The 13,795-nt window shown below is 36.2% G+C and overlaps 1 protein-coding gene across 3 annotated transcripts in view; it reads left to right on the top strand.

Moving 5' to 3' along the window:
* LOC144973281 (ras-GEF domain-containing family member 1B-like) overlaps nt 1-13,795 on the top strand; it is a 105,524-nt gene that overhangs the window by 38,982 nt on the left and 52,747 nt on the right. For all 3 annotated transcript variants that reach the window (XM_078915536.1, XM_078915537.1, XM_078915538.1), the window contains one exon: nt 4,841-4,903. In XM_078915536.1, coding sequence (XP_078771662.1) covers nt 4,841-4,903 — 63 coding nt within the window. The remainder of the gene's footprint in view (nt 1-4,840; nt 4,904-13,795) is intronic.

Below are 13,795 nucleotides of genomic sequence, written 5' to 3'. Positions count from 1 at the left end.
TTCAGAGCGATTAGACCCAGAGAGTCGGAAGTTTATCCCGATTTCTATAGCGTGAAACGGACAATAGCAATTGATTGCTACCCTTTCGATGGGACGCTAGTCAATCGCATTGTACTTTCCATCAGATCAAAAAGACTCACCTACCCAATCTCTGCTGGGTGGGCAGAAGGTGGGGGGGGGGGGTTGTCAGAAAAAAAATCTCGACCATCTGGAATCGATCTCGGTCCCTTTGGGTGTGAAGCGAGTGTAAATTATGAGCTATGGAGAACCCCGCATATTGGATGCATTTTGGCTAAAATTACGAGTGCATTTTGATTTCGTCGGCATTTCCGTCCGAGTTTTTAACCCACTGCCCACAGTTTTGCCTTAGATTTATTGTTTACCAAGCTGCTGTTGCTCTGTCAAATTACATTGTCTTGCCGTTTTCAGTTTCTAACTTTTACTCCAAGTATCGATCAATTGGGCTAAAATGACCCCCGGTATTGGAGGTCACTTGAGTCTTTATTTTGACGAGCTGGTTGAGAGGGGGGGGGGGGGGGTCGTTGTTTCAGACTCGCGGTCAGACTACGGTAGTTTGGTGGTTGATTACTTTCACATCACTAAACCTAGGCAGGAAGGTACATAGTAGAGTTAGCTAGCAGGTAGTCTAGAATATTCTCAAGACATTCCAGAAATTCTTACCTCCCCACACTGTAAGATTAGGGGCAGCGTGGCTCAACGGTACGGTCTTTGCTTCACCTCGCCTTAGATCAATTTCCGGCGCTGCACTGCGGCTGACGCCTGGGTTATTCCAGTCTTCCCTTGGAATAGACCCTAGAGACAAATTTCCCCTATGGGATGAATAGAGGACATTTTGTTTATGTATCTAACTAATTATTATCATCAGCATCATCATCATCATCATCATCATCATCATCAATATTATTATACTGATTAACCTTAGTCGTTGTCTTATTTCGTACACTCAAATTACTCCATAGGGTTGCAGCTCATCATTTATCTTACAGGAAGGAACTCCCATCATTACCTTTACTCATATTTCTTGGCAATAATATTTATATAGTTTATTTTAAAATCTCTTTTTGGGATCTGTTTCACATCGATGTTGTACTGTTTAGAGACGATACGTCATTTATACGGACTTTATTGGGACATACAATCGGACTTGTGACTACATTACGACATTCCATTGGAATCCATACTCCCTATTATTGAGAAGAATAGAATGAATGCGTTTTGTCAAATCAAGTAATTCTCGAATGTTGTAATTTTATCCGTTTTCACTTTAGATTCAATTTGTAGAGTCTGATTCAGCCGGACATAATACCATATTATTTATAGTAGCGTGAAAGGGGTGGGGGGGGGGGGGGGGGTCACATAAGGCGAGGTGACCCTCACGCATATATAAAAGTATTAAGTCCGAATCCCACGTTAGTTTTCTTTTGTTTTGTATTTGTTTGTTTCGTTTTGTTTTTTGTTTGTTTGTTTTTTTTTTTTTGTTTTGTTTATTTTTTTTGTTTTGTTTTTTTTTTTTTGGGGTGGGGGGGGGGGTGTTTTTTTGTTTGTTTTGCTTTGTTTTTTTGTTTTTTTTTTTGTTTTTTTTTTTTTTTTGTTTTTTGGGGTTTCTTTTTTTAGTTCCGAATAATAGGCAGGGAGGTATACTGTACTTATTTTTAAAATCTGGATGCGCCAAACGAGAAGTACCGAATACATTCGTTTTTATTATTATTTAATTTGAACAACAAAATCTAGTTTCCATTTCATTGTTATTAAATTTTGTGATCGTTATGCATGTCTTATTTAATTTAATTTTTTTTTTACCAAGCCTCTGCTTGAAGTTGATTCCAGGGCTCAGGGGAAGAAAACGAAATAAGATTGAGTTATAATTATCGGGTTATTTCCCTTGCTTCGTTTTGAGACACTTCTGTGTTTTGAGATAATGGATATGGATTAACCAGACGGCCATCCTCGGGAAAGAAACGTATTTAAAAATTTGTCCAGAAAACTCGTCCTTCAAATATCGATCGATTTAAATGACCTTCATCTTGGCAAACACTTTCAAACCTGATACCTAGCCAAAGTGTTTATACTTGTCTTTCTCGAGCACGACAGTTAACTGGTTAAAGAATTCCAACTGCATAGAAGATAACAAATGAAAAATGAAACTAAAATCTTTGACATCTCCCCATCCCCCCTCTCTCTCTCTCTCTCTCTCTCTCTCTCTCTCTCTCTTCTCTCTCTCTCTCTCTCTCTCTCTCTCTCTCTCTCTTCTTCTTTTCTTTCTCTCTCTATCTATCTCTCTCTCTCTCTTGGTTTGTGCGTGTGTGTTTGCGTAATGAAATTGCGTATGTACATTGTGTGGGTTGGGGGGGGGGGGGGGGGGGGGGGAAAGGGGGGCTTTTGAGTTTTGTTTTTTTATATCTTTCCCGTAACATGCTGATTATTGTAACGCCTCAATATTAAACTTGCAGTAGTCTAAACGCCTCAAAATATTTTACACTTGGTCTTTTCCTTTTTTTTTTTTTTCTTGTTTTACTCTCTATTCACATATTTTTTTAAAAAATCGGAACTTGGGCAGGTGTGAGTACTAAATTCAGGAATGCAATACTCACACCCACTCTCTCATACCTATTATCTGTGTTATCTTCTAGAAAATTCGTTAAATTCCAGTCTATTTTCCTACCTGGATATCATCGTAATAGTCTTGACGTGAAAAGATTAATCCATAAGAGCAGAGTATTCCGGTTTGTATAACGTTAGACGGGCGGTATCAATATCAATATCAATTGATGGTTACCGTTAGATTTAACTTTATCAAACTACTTATCTAAAGTTTGGTGGATAGAGCAGGGGGGGGGGGGGGGGGCGCAATAAATGAGAGAAAATTTTAATTGCGTTCAGGCAGGATCGATACAGGTCCCTTTGCTTGCGAGGCGAGTGCTCTACCACTGAGGTATCGGACCTACAACTAGTTTGTAAGCGGTTATATTTTATTATATTATGTCTTGACACATTTAGATTTAGATAATTGTTTTTGTCATTAATCACTTGTCTCTTCGTGCAAGTAGGATTATTTTAACATGGAAATTTTATCCCCTCCAAGGTCGTACCGTTTGGCCTCTCTCTCTCTCTTCTCTCTCTCTCTCTCTCTCTCTCTCTCTCTCTCTCTCTCTCTCTCTCTCTCTTCTCTCTCTCTCTCTCTTTCGATCTTGCATTGTGTGTTGAATCAGTTGCTTTTTAGTTGATACAGTTGCGTTTTTCTGAAACATTTTCGTCTCCATCGTTTGACCTTTGGCCTTCTACTATTAAAAAAAAAAGATAGTGCACGATTTCATTGTTGCTGGTGGCCTTGGTTTTCTCTTTGAAGTATTTATTGTATAGTGTGCAGGACTTAGTGCATCTAGATTAGTGACCGTTTTACGACACTGCGGTCTATAGGCATGCTTTTATTGGATGAGAAGGTCAAATCGTTGTCTGCTGTTAATTATAGTTTATTTTGTTTTCGGACTATCTGCATGCGTGTGGCTCAGTAAAGTATATTAATGACGACTATCAAGTTCGTAAAACGTTCACGACAATGTATTGTGATATTCCCCGTGTTAAATCTATGACCACAATGTAATGTGTTGTCAATGCCGCTTTTCCTCTCTGTTTACACATCTTTCGATTTTTGCTCGTTATCCCTCTCCTCGTTTATAATTATCATTTTAAAGTATTTGTTTCGATGCAATTTTTCAAACTAAAAACAAAAAAAACAAAAACGATAAATATTGACCAGGTAGCATATATATTAAATCAAATTAATCTGCCGAAATTTAGGTTGAAAAATGTTGATCTCGTATTTCACTTGGAATTTTTCTACCATCTCCTTAAACAAGAATTGTGAATTAGAATTTATTAACACTTGCAATAATGACTAATGGCAGAATGCTGTTCAGAAGTTGTGGCTTAGAAGACAATAACAATAATCAATAATTAGAAGTAAACATAATACGACACCATAATATTTGTATGAAGTATACCAACACACATAATAATATGATATTAACTGCCTTTTATATCTACAAGAATGAAACGACGCCAACCTTTGAGTCCGATTCTATAAGATTTCTTTTTAATAATATTACTGAATATCATTTCATTTATCTACCCTTATATTTTCACTCGTTAGTGTTATGGCCAATGGTATGAATGAGTTACTGACAAAGAAATCGTCTCAAAACAGTATTATTTCAGTGTGAACCTGATGCTGAAAAGGAACCATAATCTAAACTCACTAAGTCCGAATGAAAACAAATGAGAGAGTGAGTTTTGTTTTCTCAAATTTTAAATCTTATGATTCTGACTTTTCACTCGATTTTCACGATCCAGTTCAATTCGATATTATACCAAACTGACGCTATATGGCTTTGTAGTATAGTAGGATGACAATCGCCTTCGGATCGGAATGTGTCGGGTTTGAGTCCGGGATCTACGCGGCGCATGGTTGAGTCCCTGGAAAAGACTCTTTACTCACATTCTCTCATCGTACATAGGTGTATTATAAGTACATACCTGGCTATTAACAGCGTTGTCTCTGTCGGAAAAATAGTAATATCTCCTAACAAGCATCATGTCTCGTCCTACAAGTTAAGTGTTGCTGTTGGCTAGGGACCCCTTGAGCACGTTTATTGGGTGTTTCGCTACATCAATATTCACGTTATTTTTTTTTTTTCTTTTACATATGAAAAGTTAAATTAACTCTTCCACCCGTGGGCATTATTTTCAATGATTCACTGCTTGTTTTTAAGTCGAAATTAAGATTTTTTCCCTATTTTTTTTTTCTCTCCTCTGAAACCAGCCCTGCTTCCTTGGAACCATTACACAAGGCAAGACTACAACAACTGGCCTGCCCAACAAAAAGGTATGTCGTGATTTCAACTCATGATAAGATTCTTTCGCTATCATTTTCATTAGAGATATATAAGAGACGGCGCCTGGGAAAATGGCACCAGTGGCAAAAATTATATGAATATGATATTATATTGTAACATATAAAGTATTTCCATTGTTTCATCATGCTCATTGCTGTATTTATTGCTTGCACATACTGTGTTGAACCTAAATTTTCATTTCCTATTCTATAAGTTGGCTGTTAGTTAGGCACCTTTTTGTAGGCAACCCTCTTCGAATATTATGTATGTTCAGTGGTCACACCCAATTCGAGTGGGTTGTGTGTAAAATGCCGTACTCAAGGACACAACGCCAGGACCAGAGATCAATATTCGTGTTTTGTTGGGGTTTTTTTGTTGTTTTTTTTTGGGGGGGAGGGTTTGTTTGTTTTTTGTTTTGTTTTGTTTTTGGTTTTTTTTTTTTTTACAAAACGAGATAAGACACCGCTCATCCATTAGAGCACAAACATATTAATATCGTCTTAGTCACATTTTTTTGTTCATGTATTCTGACTGTTATTACTGTATATGTAATTCACATTGTATTAATTAATTGTGACACTTTAATGAAGACATGGGAGAAAACTTCCTCACAATGCGTCCGTCTCGCCCCCCGCCCCCCCCCCCCTACCTTTTCTCACCAACCTCTCATTTTCTTCCTATATCTATCTATCTACAAGCTTATTTATCTCTACCATTCTCACTATGTGTGCATATTATCTATATATAATTTATACAATATATATATATATATATTATATATATATATATATATATATATATATATATATATATATATATATGTGTGTGTGTGTGTGTGTGTGTCTGTCTGTCTGTCTGTCTGTTACTTATTCATTTATATTTTCATGTTCCTTCCGGTTATTTTATTTTTTTCGTGTTTTTTTATTTTTTTGGAGGGGGGGGGGGGGGGGGGGGGGGTCCTCATTATTTCTCAATGAGAACAGACTTGTTGACATAAGCTATGGAAAGTAAATGTAAAGAATGAACGCTATGCCAAAATCTTTAAATTTTTCATTAGAACCCGAAATTCCTGGTAACCTATCCAGTTAGTCCACATCTGACACGTCATCGTGTTGACGTGTGGCATCTTGTGAGATAATTACCCAGCAATTTAGTCTTGCCAGATATTTTGCTTGGCTAATGCCAATTAATCCTCTTGTCTGCTATAATTTGGATTGACCAATAGACGGGTGGGCGTAAATTAGCGGTCAAGGACGGCATGTGTTTTTGGTTTCTGATAAAAGAGGAGGGGATGGTTGTTTGATGATGATGATGATGATGATGATGATGATGATGATGATGATGATGATGATGATGATGATCACGACGACAATGACGATGTCAACAATATTGATGAAGATGATGATGATGATGATGATGATGATGAGATGATAGATAGATAGATAGATAGATAGATAGATAGATAGATAGATAGATAGATAGATAGATAGATAGATAGGAGGAGCAGGAGTGTGTGTGTGTGTGTGTGTGTGTGTGTGTGTGTGTGTGAGGGGTGGGGAGTAGACGAGAAGAAGGAGGAGGAGGATGAGGATACTAATGATGAGGAGGATGGTAATGCATGATGATGATGATGATGATCATGATGATGATGATGATGATGGGCGTCAGATTCTGATAATAATATGCACCATTCGTACAGTTTTCATCTTGGGGACATTATAAATTCAGAAAGAGGCAATTGACAGGATGAACCAGTTAACCGTGGCACTCGTGAAAAACTGGTATAATTTTAAAATTTGCGAAGTCCCAGGTTTGAGAGTTTGTATTTCTTTTCTTTGTCAAGATAAGGGTTATTTAAATCGATCGATATTTGAACGGCCAGTTTTCTGGCCAAATTTTTAAATACAAGTTTTTCCCTGAGTAAGACTGATTTTAAGTGGTTAAAATCGTCTTCCATGGGACCAGGACCATCGCGTGATAGATACAGAATTTCGGAAGTCCAAGGGTTGAGAGTGTTTGACAAGTTGTACATCATTTTAATCGGAAGGATGAATTATCGGGACAATTTTTATAACGCTTTTTAAATTTCTTTCATATTACGACAGAATAGACAAACTATCATGACTTTTTAATTTTTTTTATTTTTTAAATTTTGATATGCAACATCGACAGAAATGCTAATCTACTGCTAGCGAATCTATACAGTATTATGAAGAAGTCCAAATAAAAAAAATAAAAGTAAAAGGAAAGAAAGACATCGTATATTGATATATTAGAACAAAATAATCCGACGCCATCAAATGCCTTCTTTCTTTTTATTATTCTCAGATATTCTATATTATTATATGCAAAATTATGAAATGAATTTCCATTCTTTGAAGATCGTAGGACATGAAAAGAAAATAAATATAGATATATACGTTGTATTTTTTTATGACTGGACCATGAATAATACCGTCCAATTGTTCGGGGTTTGAGTCGGGGGTAACAGTATTTTTGTTTGAATCTCATTACCTTTTCATATTCATGTGCCCGCTTTTTATAGAACCATGAAAGGTTTTTATTTGATTCCACCGATACAAAAATGAATCCAAACATAGCAAGGTGACTGTGATATGAATATTTTATTGGGAGGGAAGGAAAAGAAATGAAGAAAGATAAGGTCAGCATTATTTAAGTATGGTTTCCACCAAATTCAAATCAACATCAACAAAAAAGTGATTCAGTCAAATCCTCACCATTTTTTAGGGCGCGGCAAAACAGCATTTTTGTAATTTGTAACCAGCATAACTTGAGTATTGTGTGTTGGTAACAGCTTACTTTACAGTCTGTGTCGTGGGTATGAGAACGTATCTTCGTGGTGATGATCGGGTGGATCAGCCATTGCACTTACACCCAGTTGACCGGGTCCGAACCAGCTGTGTATATAACGTTTTTTTTTTTTTTTTGGTTTTTATTTGTTTGAATTTTGTTTTGTATATTTTATTTTGCAATTTTTTTTCTGGGGGGGGGGGGAGGGGTGTAGGTTAAAAAGAATTATTATTATTATTTTACTTAAGCGGGGAAGTTAGCATATGTTGCTAATTTATAGGCGCTGTAGTGCGACTGAAGCCTGAGTTACATCGGATCTTGTTCCGAGAGGGATCTTACAAATATCCCACTCACCCCAACTCCTAATTCGGATTTTTAGTTTCCTCCAGATTCGAATTCTTTAACCAAATATTAGAAGAATTTTTTTCTCTCAGAAATGTATAGATAATGTTTTCAAATTGAACTAAATAAATCCCAAAACATTTCGAAGTGACAATTCAAATATGCATTTTAGATATTTAGATTTTTCTTTGATAAGATAGGATTTGAAAATCACGAAATGTTTATTGCCCGTGACAAGTTTATCTATTTACAACATTCTGCTGTAGAACTATAAAACATTTTTTTTAAATTGTTAAAAAAAAAAAATGTCATATATAGATAAAGATGGGACCCAATTTCTCAGTATGATATCGAACTTCTTGACATGTCGGGGGTCTTTTAAAGTCTTTTCAAATTTAGGATCCATTTCAATCTAACAATAAGTAAGTTTCCCGCCAACTTCTTCAATATTTCTTCTTCCGTTTTTTAATTGTACTGAAAGAGAAGCACTGTGTTGTTGACTCAGAACATTGTCCTGCACACTCGAAACGCACTTGACTTCTCTATCAGTTTATTGTTCTAATGAGTGTCTTCATTATCATTATGTAATTCTCCTCTGCTTTTAGTTGATAGCTGTTAATGGGTTTTGGAGAAATGTTTTTTTTTCTGCTGCTATGTTGTATTGTGGTAGGACACTCGCTTTCGAATCGGAAGTTCCTGGGTTCGAGCCTCGCTCGGCGCATAGTTGAGTCCTTGGGAGAAGGCTCTGATTTACATTCTCTCACGTACTCAGGTGGAAAATGAGTACCTGGTCGTTAACAGCGTTGCCCCTGTCCGAAAATAGTGTAATATCGCCAAACAGGCGTCATGCCCCGCCCTACATGTTAAATGTTGCTATTGGCCAGGGACCCTTGTAGGCGTTTGAGCACATTTAGTTGATATTTTTTCTGTACCACAAACATATAATGCATCATTTTCGTATAGATGAAAAAAAAATAGTTCTTTAGAGGAGGAGGAGGAGGAGGAGGAGGAGGAGGAGGAGGAGGAGGAGGAGGAGGAGGAGGAGGAGAAGAAGAAGAAGAAGAAGAAGAAGAAGAAGAAGACGGAGGAGGAGGAGGAGGAGGAGAAGAAGAAGAAGAAGAAGAAGAAGAAGAAGAAGAAGAAGAAGAAGAAAAGAAGAAGAAGAAAGAAAGAAGAAGAAGAAGAAGAAGAAGAGAAGAAGAAGAAGAAGAAGAGAAGAGGAGGAGGAGGAGGAGGAGGAGGAGGAGGAGGAGGAGGAGAGGAGAGAAGAAGAAGAAGAAGAAGAAGAAGAAGAAGAAGAAGAAGAAGAAGAAGAAGAAGAAGAAGAAGAAAGGGTTGCATCACCTTCGTTGTACAAATCTAATATATTTTGTAAAATAGAACCCTCTAATTTTATATTGCATTCCAAACAGAGAAAGAACGAAACCTTATTTGTCGATCTTGTGTGCTCAAGATCACATAAGCTGATTTTTATTCTGGATACCCCCCCCCCCCCCCCCCCCCCCCATCCCCATTAATATTTTCTACTCTGGCTATTATATCGTGTAGAACCAAATTTAATTTTGAGATTACCCAATAGTGATGAGTCTCTTCCCTTTGGATCGGAAGGTCGAGGTTCGATATCTATCATGACTGATCTTGGTATTTGGATTGGTGACTCGGTCCCAATGTCCTATATTGCGGACGAACTTAAAACAGAAATGTTAAAAGAACGCTTAATTATGCAATATTGAAATACGACTGAATTGGGATATAACATAGGCATATCATGTCTATGATTTTTATTGACTCTGGCTTCTGATTGAAATTGTTTTGTTTTTTGTTTTTTTGTTTGTTGTTTGTTTGTTTTTTGTTGGGTTTTTTTTGTTTTTTTTTTTTTTGTTTTTTTTTTTGTTTTGTTTTGTTTTTTTTTTTTTTTTTGGGGGGGGGGGGGGGGGTTGGGCTTCTTTTGCTATTCTATGAATGATTTATATTTAGCTCGTAATGGAAGGAAATATAATCACGCCCATAGCCCGTGGATTACGCCCTTGGACAATTTGGTGAGGCATTAAGTTAAAAAACAAACCATATGGAAGTAATTGCTTACTAATGGAACTCCACAAGTATTACGATCAATGGTAAATTGATGGTAAAATTTTCCCGTGTTCAACCAGTCAGTGAATCGTATCAACACGAAACGAGACTTATATTATCTGAATTAGAGAACCATAACACTCGTACGTTTTTTAACACTGAAATATCCTCTTTTTTCAAAATCTGCATTATTGGTGGTTCTATTGGAATTACGTTTGTGACGGGGGGGGGGGGGGGGTGTGTGTGTGTGTGTGTGTGTGTTGTGTGGGTGTGGTGTGTGTTGGAACTCATCTAATTTGATAATTTGACTATTATATTGTGGAAATTAACATCGAGAATGAAAAAAAAAAAAGGAATATATGTGAATATTATGATAAGCGTTGCGGAGTCAGTTGAGTAGGTTTTAATCGGCGTGTATTAATTTTGTGACATGTACTTTTTGCAGATTTGATAACGGAAATTGTTATGGGCTTTAATTCAACAAAAAGTATTGTCCATTACAACGTTAAATCATGCCATAATTGCCTTCGTTGTCAGACCTGTAAATACGTCGGTATTGATTCACGTGCCGTTCAGATTTTCATATTTTCTTTAATTTTTCTGACTTCAATAGGACCCCTTCCCTCCCCCCCCCCCCCCCCCCCCCCCCCCCCCCCCCCCCCCCCCCCCCCCCCCCCCCCCCCCCCCCCCCCCCCTCCCCCCCCCCCCCCCCTCCCCCTCCCCTCCCCCCTCTTGTACCCTTTCCCACTATTTCCCCACCTACCAATACTTCATAAGAAAATTTCCTGATAGAAATGTGTGACGTCAATTCTTCCTAAAATTACTATTAGTCACGCTCTTAGAGTTGGCCATTCATCATATAAGATCTTTTGTAACAAGAAATAAAAACACGAAACAATTATGTGTGATGATGATTCACATGACGTGCCATGTCATCTTAATCTTTATGCTATACATGGAAATACACAAGAGTTTTGTCTATGATTTTTTGTTTTTGTTTTTTTTTTTTTTGCTATGATGATGTTTTTTTTTTTTCTGTTGTTGTTGTTTTTAAATATTTTGTGTGTGTGGTTTTTTTTTAAGGGAGGGGGCTTGTTTGCATTTTGTTTGATTTTTTTTTTCTTTTTTTTTTTTTTTTAAAAAGAATGGGTGCTTGTATGCTTGTTGTAAGTATATGTATGTATGTGTATATATATACGCATGCATGTCTGTATGTCTGTCTGTATGTATGTATGTATGTATGTTTGTAATGTATTTATGTATGTTGTAAGTATTTATGTATGTATTAAGTAGTAGTATGTATTATGTATTGTTATGTATGTATGTATGTATTGTATGTATGTATGTATGTATGTAGGTAGGTAGGTAGGTAGGTATGTATATATGTATGTATGTATGTATGTATGTATGTATGTATGTATGTATGTATGTATGTATGTATGTATGTATGTATGTATGTATTATGTTGTAATTTGTATGTATGTAGTATGTATGTATGTATGTATGTTGTATGTATGTATGTATGTGTATGTATGTATGTATGTATGTATGTATGTATGTATGTATGTAATGTAGTATGTTGTATGTATGTATGTATGTATGTATGTATGTATGTATGTATGTATGTATGTATGTATGTATGCATGTTTCTAAGGACTATGTATGTATAGATAGAATGCGCTTGGCCAAGGAGTCAAACATTGCCATCCGGAAGTATAACGGACCAACACACAAACTCTGTGTAACCATGAACTTTTTAGTTTGGTTAATACAGTTTAGTGAGAACAACTCACAAACGCGGATGGCAAAAACAATAACAAAGGCTGAGTGACGTCATCGCATACTATCTTTGTATATATACGCATGCATGTCTGTATGTCTGTCTGTATGTATGTCTGTATGTATGTATGTATGTATGTATGTATGTATGATGTATGTATGTATGTATGTATGTATGTATGTATGATGTATGTATGTATGTATGTATGGCATGTAAATATGTATGCATGTAAATATGTATTATGTTGTTTCTTTCTTTCTTTTGTTCTTTCTTTTTAAGGATTGTTTTGTTTTGTTTTTCAATTGCACTGCTCCAATCAACGAGTTCTTATTTGCAGATCTGATACCAAATTGTCACGGGCCCACGGTTAAATGGAATATACTTCTCAAATTAAAGCAATAGTTAGTCTGTAAATGAATGAAACAATAAACGAAACAAACTTTGTTATCTTGACATTTTCATTTTATGCCACCAGACATGTCCAAACAAATAGCAAATAATTTCGCTCTAAGCTGTAGTTGCATAAAATTTGCATGATATTCAATAAACTGCACACTGCGCTGTTGTTATCTCTCGTAAACTTGTCACGCCCGTACTTGTGCTACGGATTTATGTGTGTGTGTGTGTGGTGTGTGTGTGTGTGTGTGTAGGAACGTGTGTAATAGAAGTAATGTTATTAATGTATATGTATAATGTATATATCTATTTAACATATTTTACAAAATGTTTCTTGCTTTATTGTATTTTAATAATTATACCTTCTATATTTATTTCTGTCAACTATACACACCTCCCTACCACAGCCGCCCCTTGTTCGCTTGACTGGTATACTACAGCACTAGGACATTTCAACACTTTACAAGGTTCACTTACGAAAAACGTAGGGTTGCGGTTTTTCTAGCTCTTGGCATTTCAGTTGATGTCTCCATTCACAGGAATCATTGTCATTTCAATTTTTTTCTAGGCGTGGTCTATCTGTAGTCTCGTGGCATAATAATAGACAACTGTAAGAAAGTGATGTGCTTGAATTCTTATGTGTCGTTAGTTTTGACATGGTATTCTGCTATACCCTGAATTAAAATAAAAACCAAAAGAAAATTTTAAAAATAAAATTTTGAAAAATAAAAACAAGAAACAAAAAACACCAAAAGGAAAAACAAAAACAAAAACAAAAAAACAAAAAAAAACCACATTTGAAAAAAATTTGGCTAGAAAACTCTCCTTCAGATATCGATCGATAAAAATTATCCTACCTTGTCAAAACCTCTCAAACCTGGGACTTCAAGGAAGGACAGGTGACAAGATTATTTGAGAGTTTTTTGCCAAACTATTCTTTTTAAATTGTTGGTTTTTTTTTTTTTTTTTTTTGGGGGGGGGGGGGGGGGGGGTTTCTATGTACTACAATACGGCAGTATTCTGGATGAGGAGTTATGACAGTTTACTGCTTTTTTCCTACCTGCCTCTCCATCACTTCTCGTACCTGACTGGAGTGCGCTCTACCTTACTTCCCTGTTTATAAAATAGTTTTTCATTTTCAGTTTTCAGTTTAGTTCAACGATTTCCTGCCAGGGACACGAATATGTTGTTTGTAAACACTGGATATTGATCGTGGTATAAATGCGTTGTCAGTGCCTCGTTTTCTTATTAAAGATTTTTTTTCTTAAATGGAGTACCACATGCGTTCAATTATTTGTTCTCATCTTTGACTTGCGATATTTGTGGACAGTGGATTTAAAAATCATTTGTTTATATTAATTATTAGGTATCATTAATATTATTAACGAGTTCGTTGTCATCACCTTCCATTTTCCCTCAAGTTACTATAGTGATGTAAGTGTAAATCAGATAAATCTGTAAGCAAGCTGTTGGCGAAATT

Source organism: Berghia stephanieae, chromosome 5 (genome assembly GCF_034508935.2).
Source record: "Berghia stephanieae isolate SIO BIC M18660-M18661 chromosome 5, UCSD_Bste_1.3, whole genome shotgun sequence".
In the NCBI taxonomy this organism is placed as follows: domain Eukaryota; kingdom Metazoa; phylum Mollusca; class Gastropoda; order Nudibranchia; family Aeolidiidae; genus Berghia; species Berghia stephanieae.
Note: the sequence above shows the minus strand (reverse complement) of the source record. Positions and strands in the feature narration are given on the sequence as shown.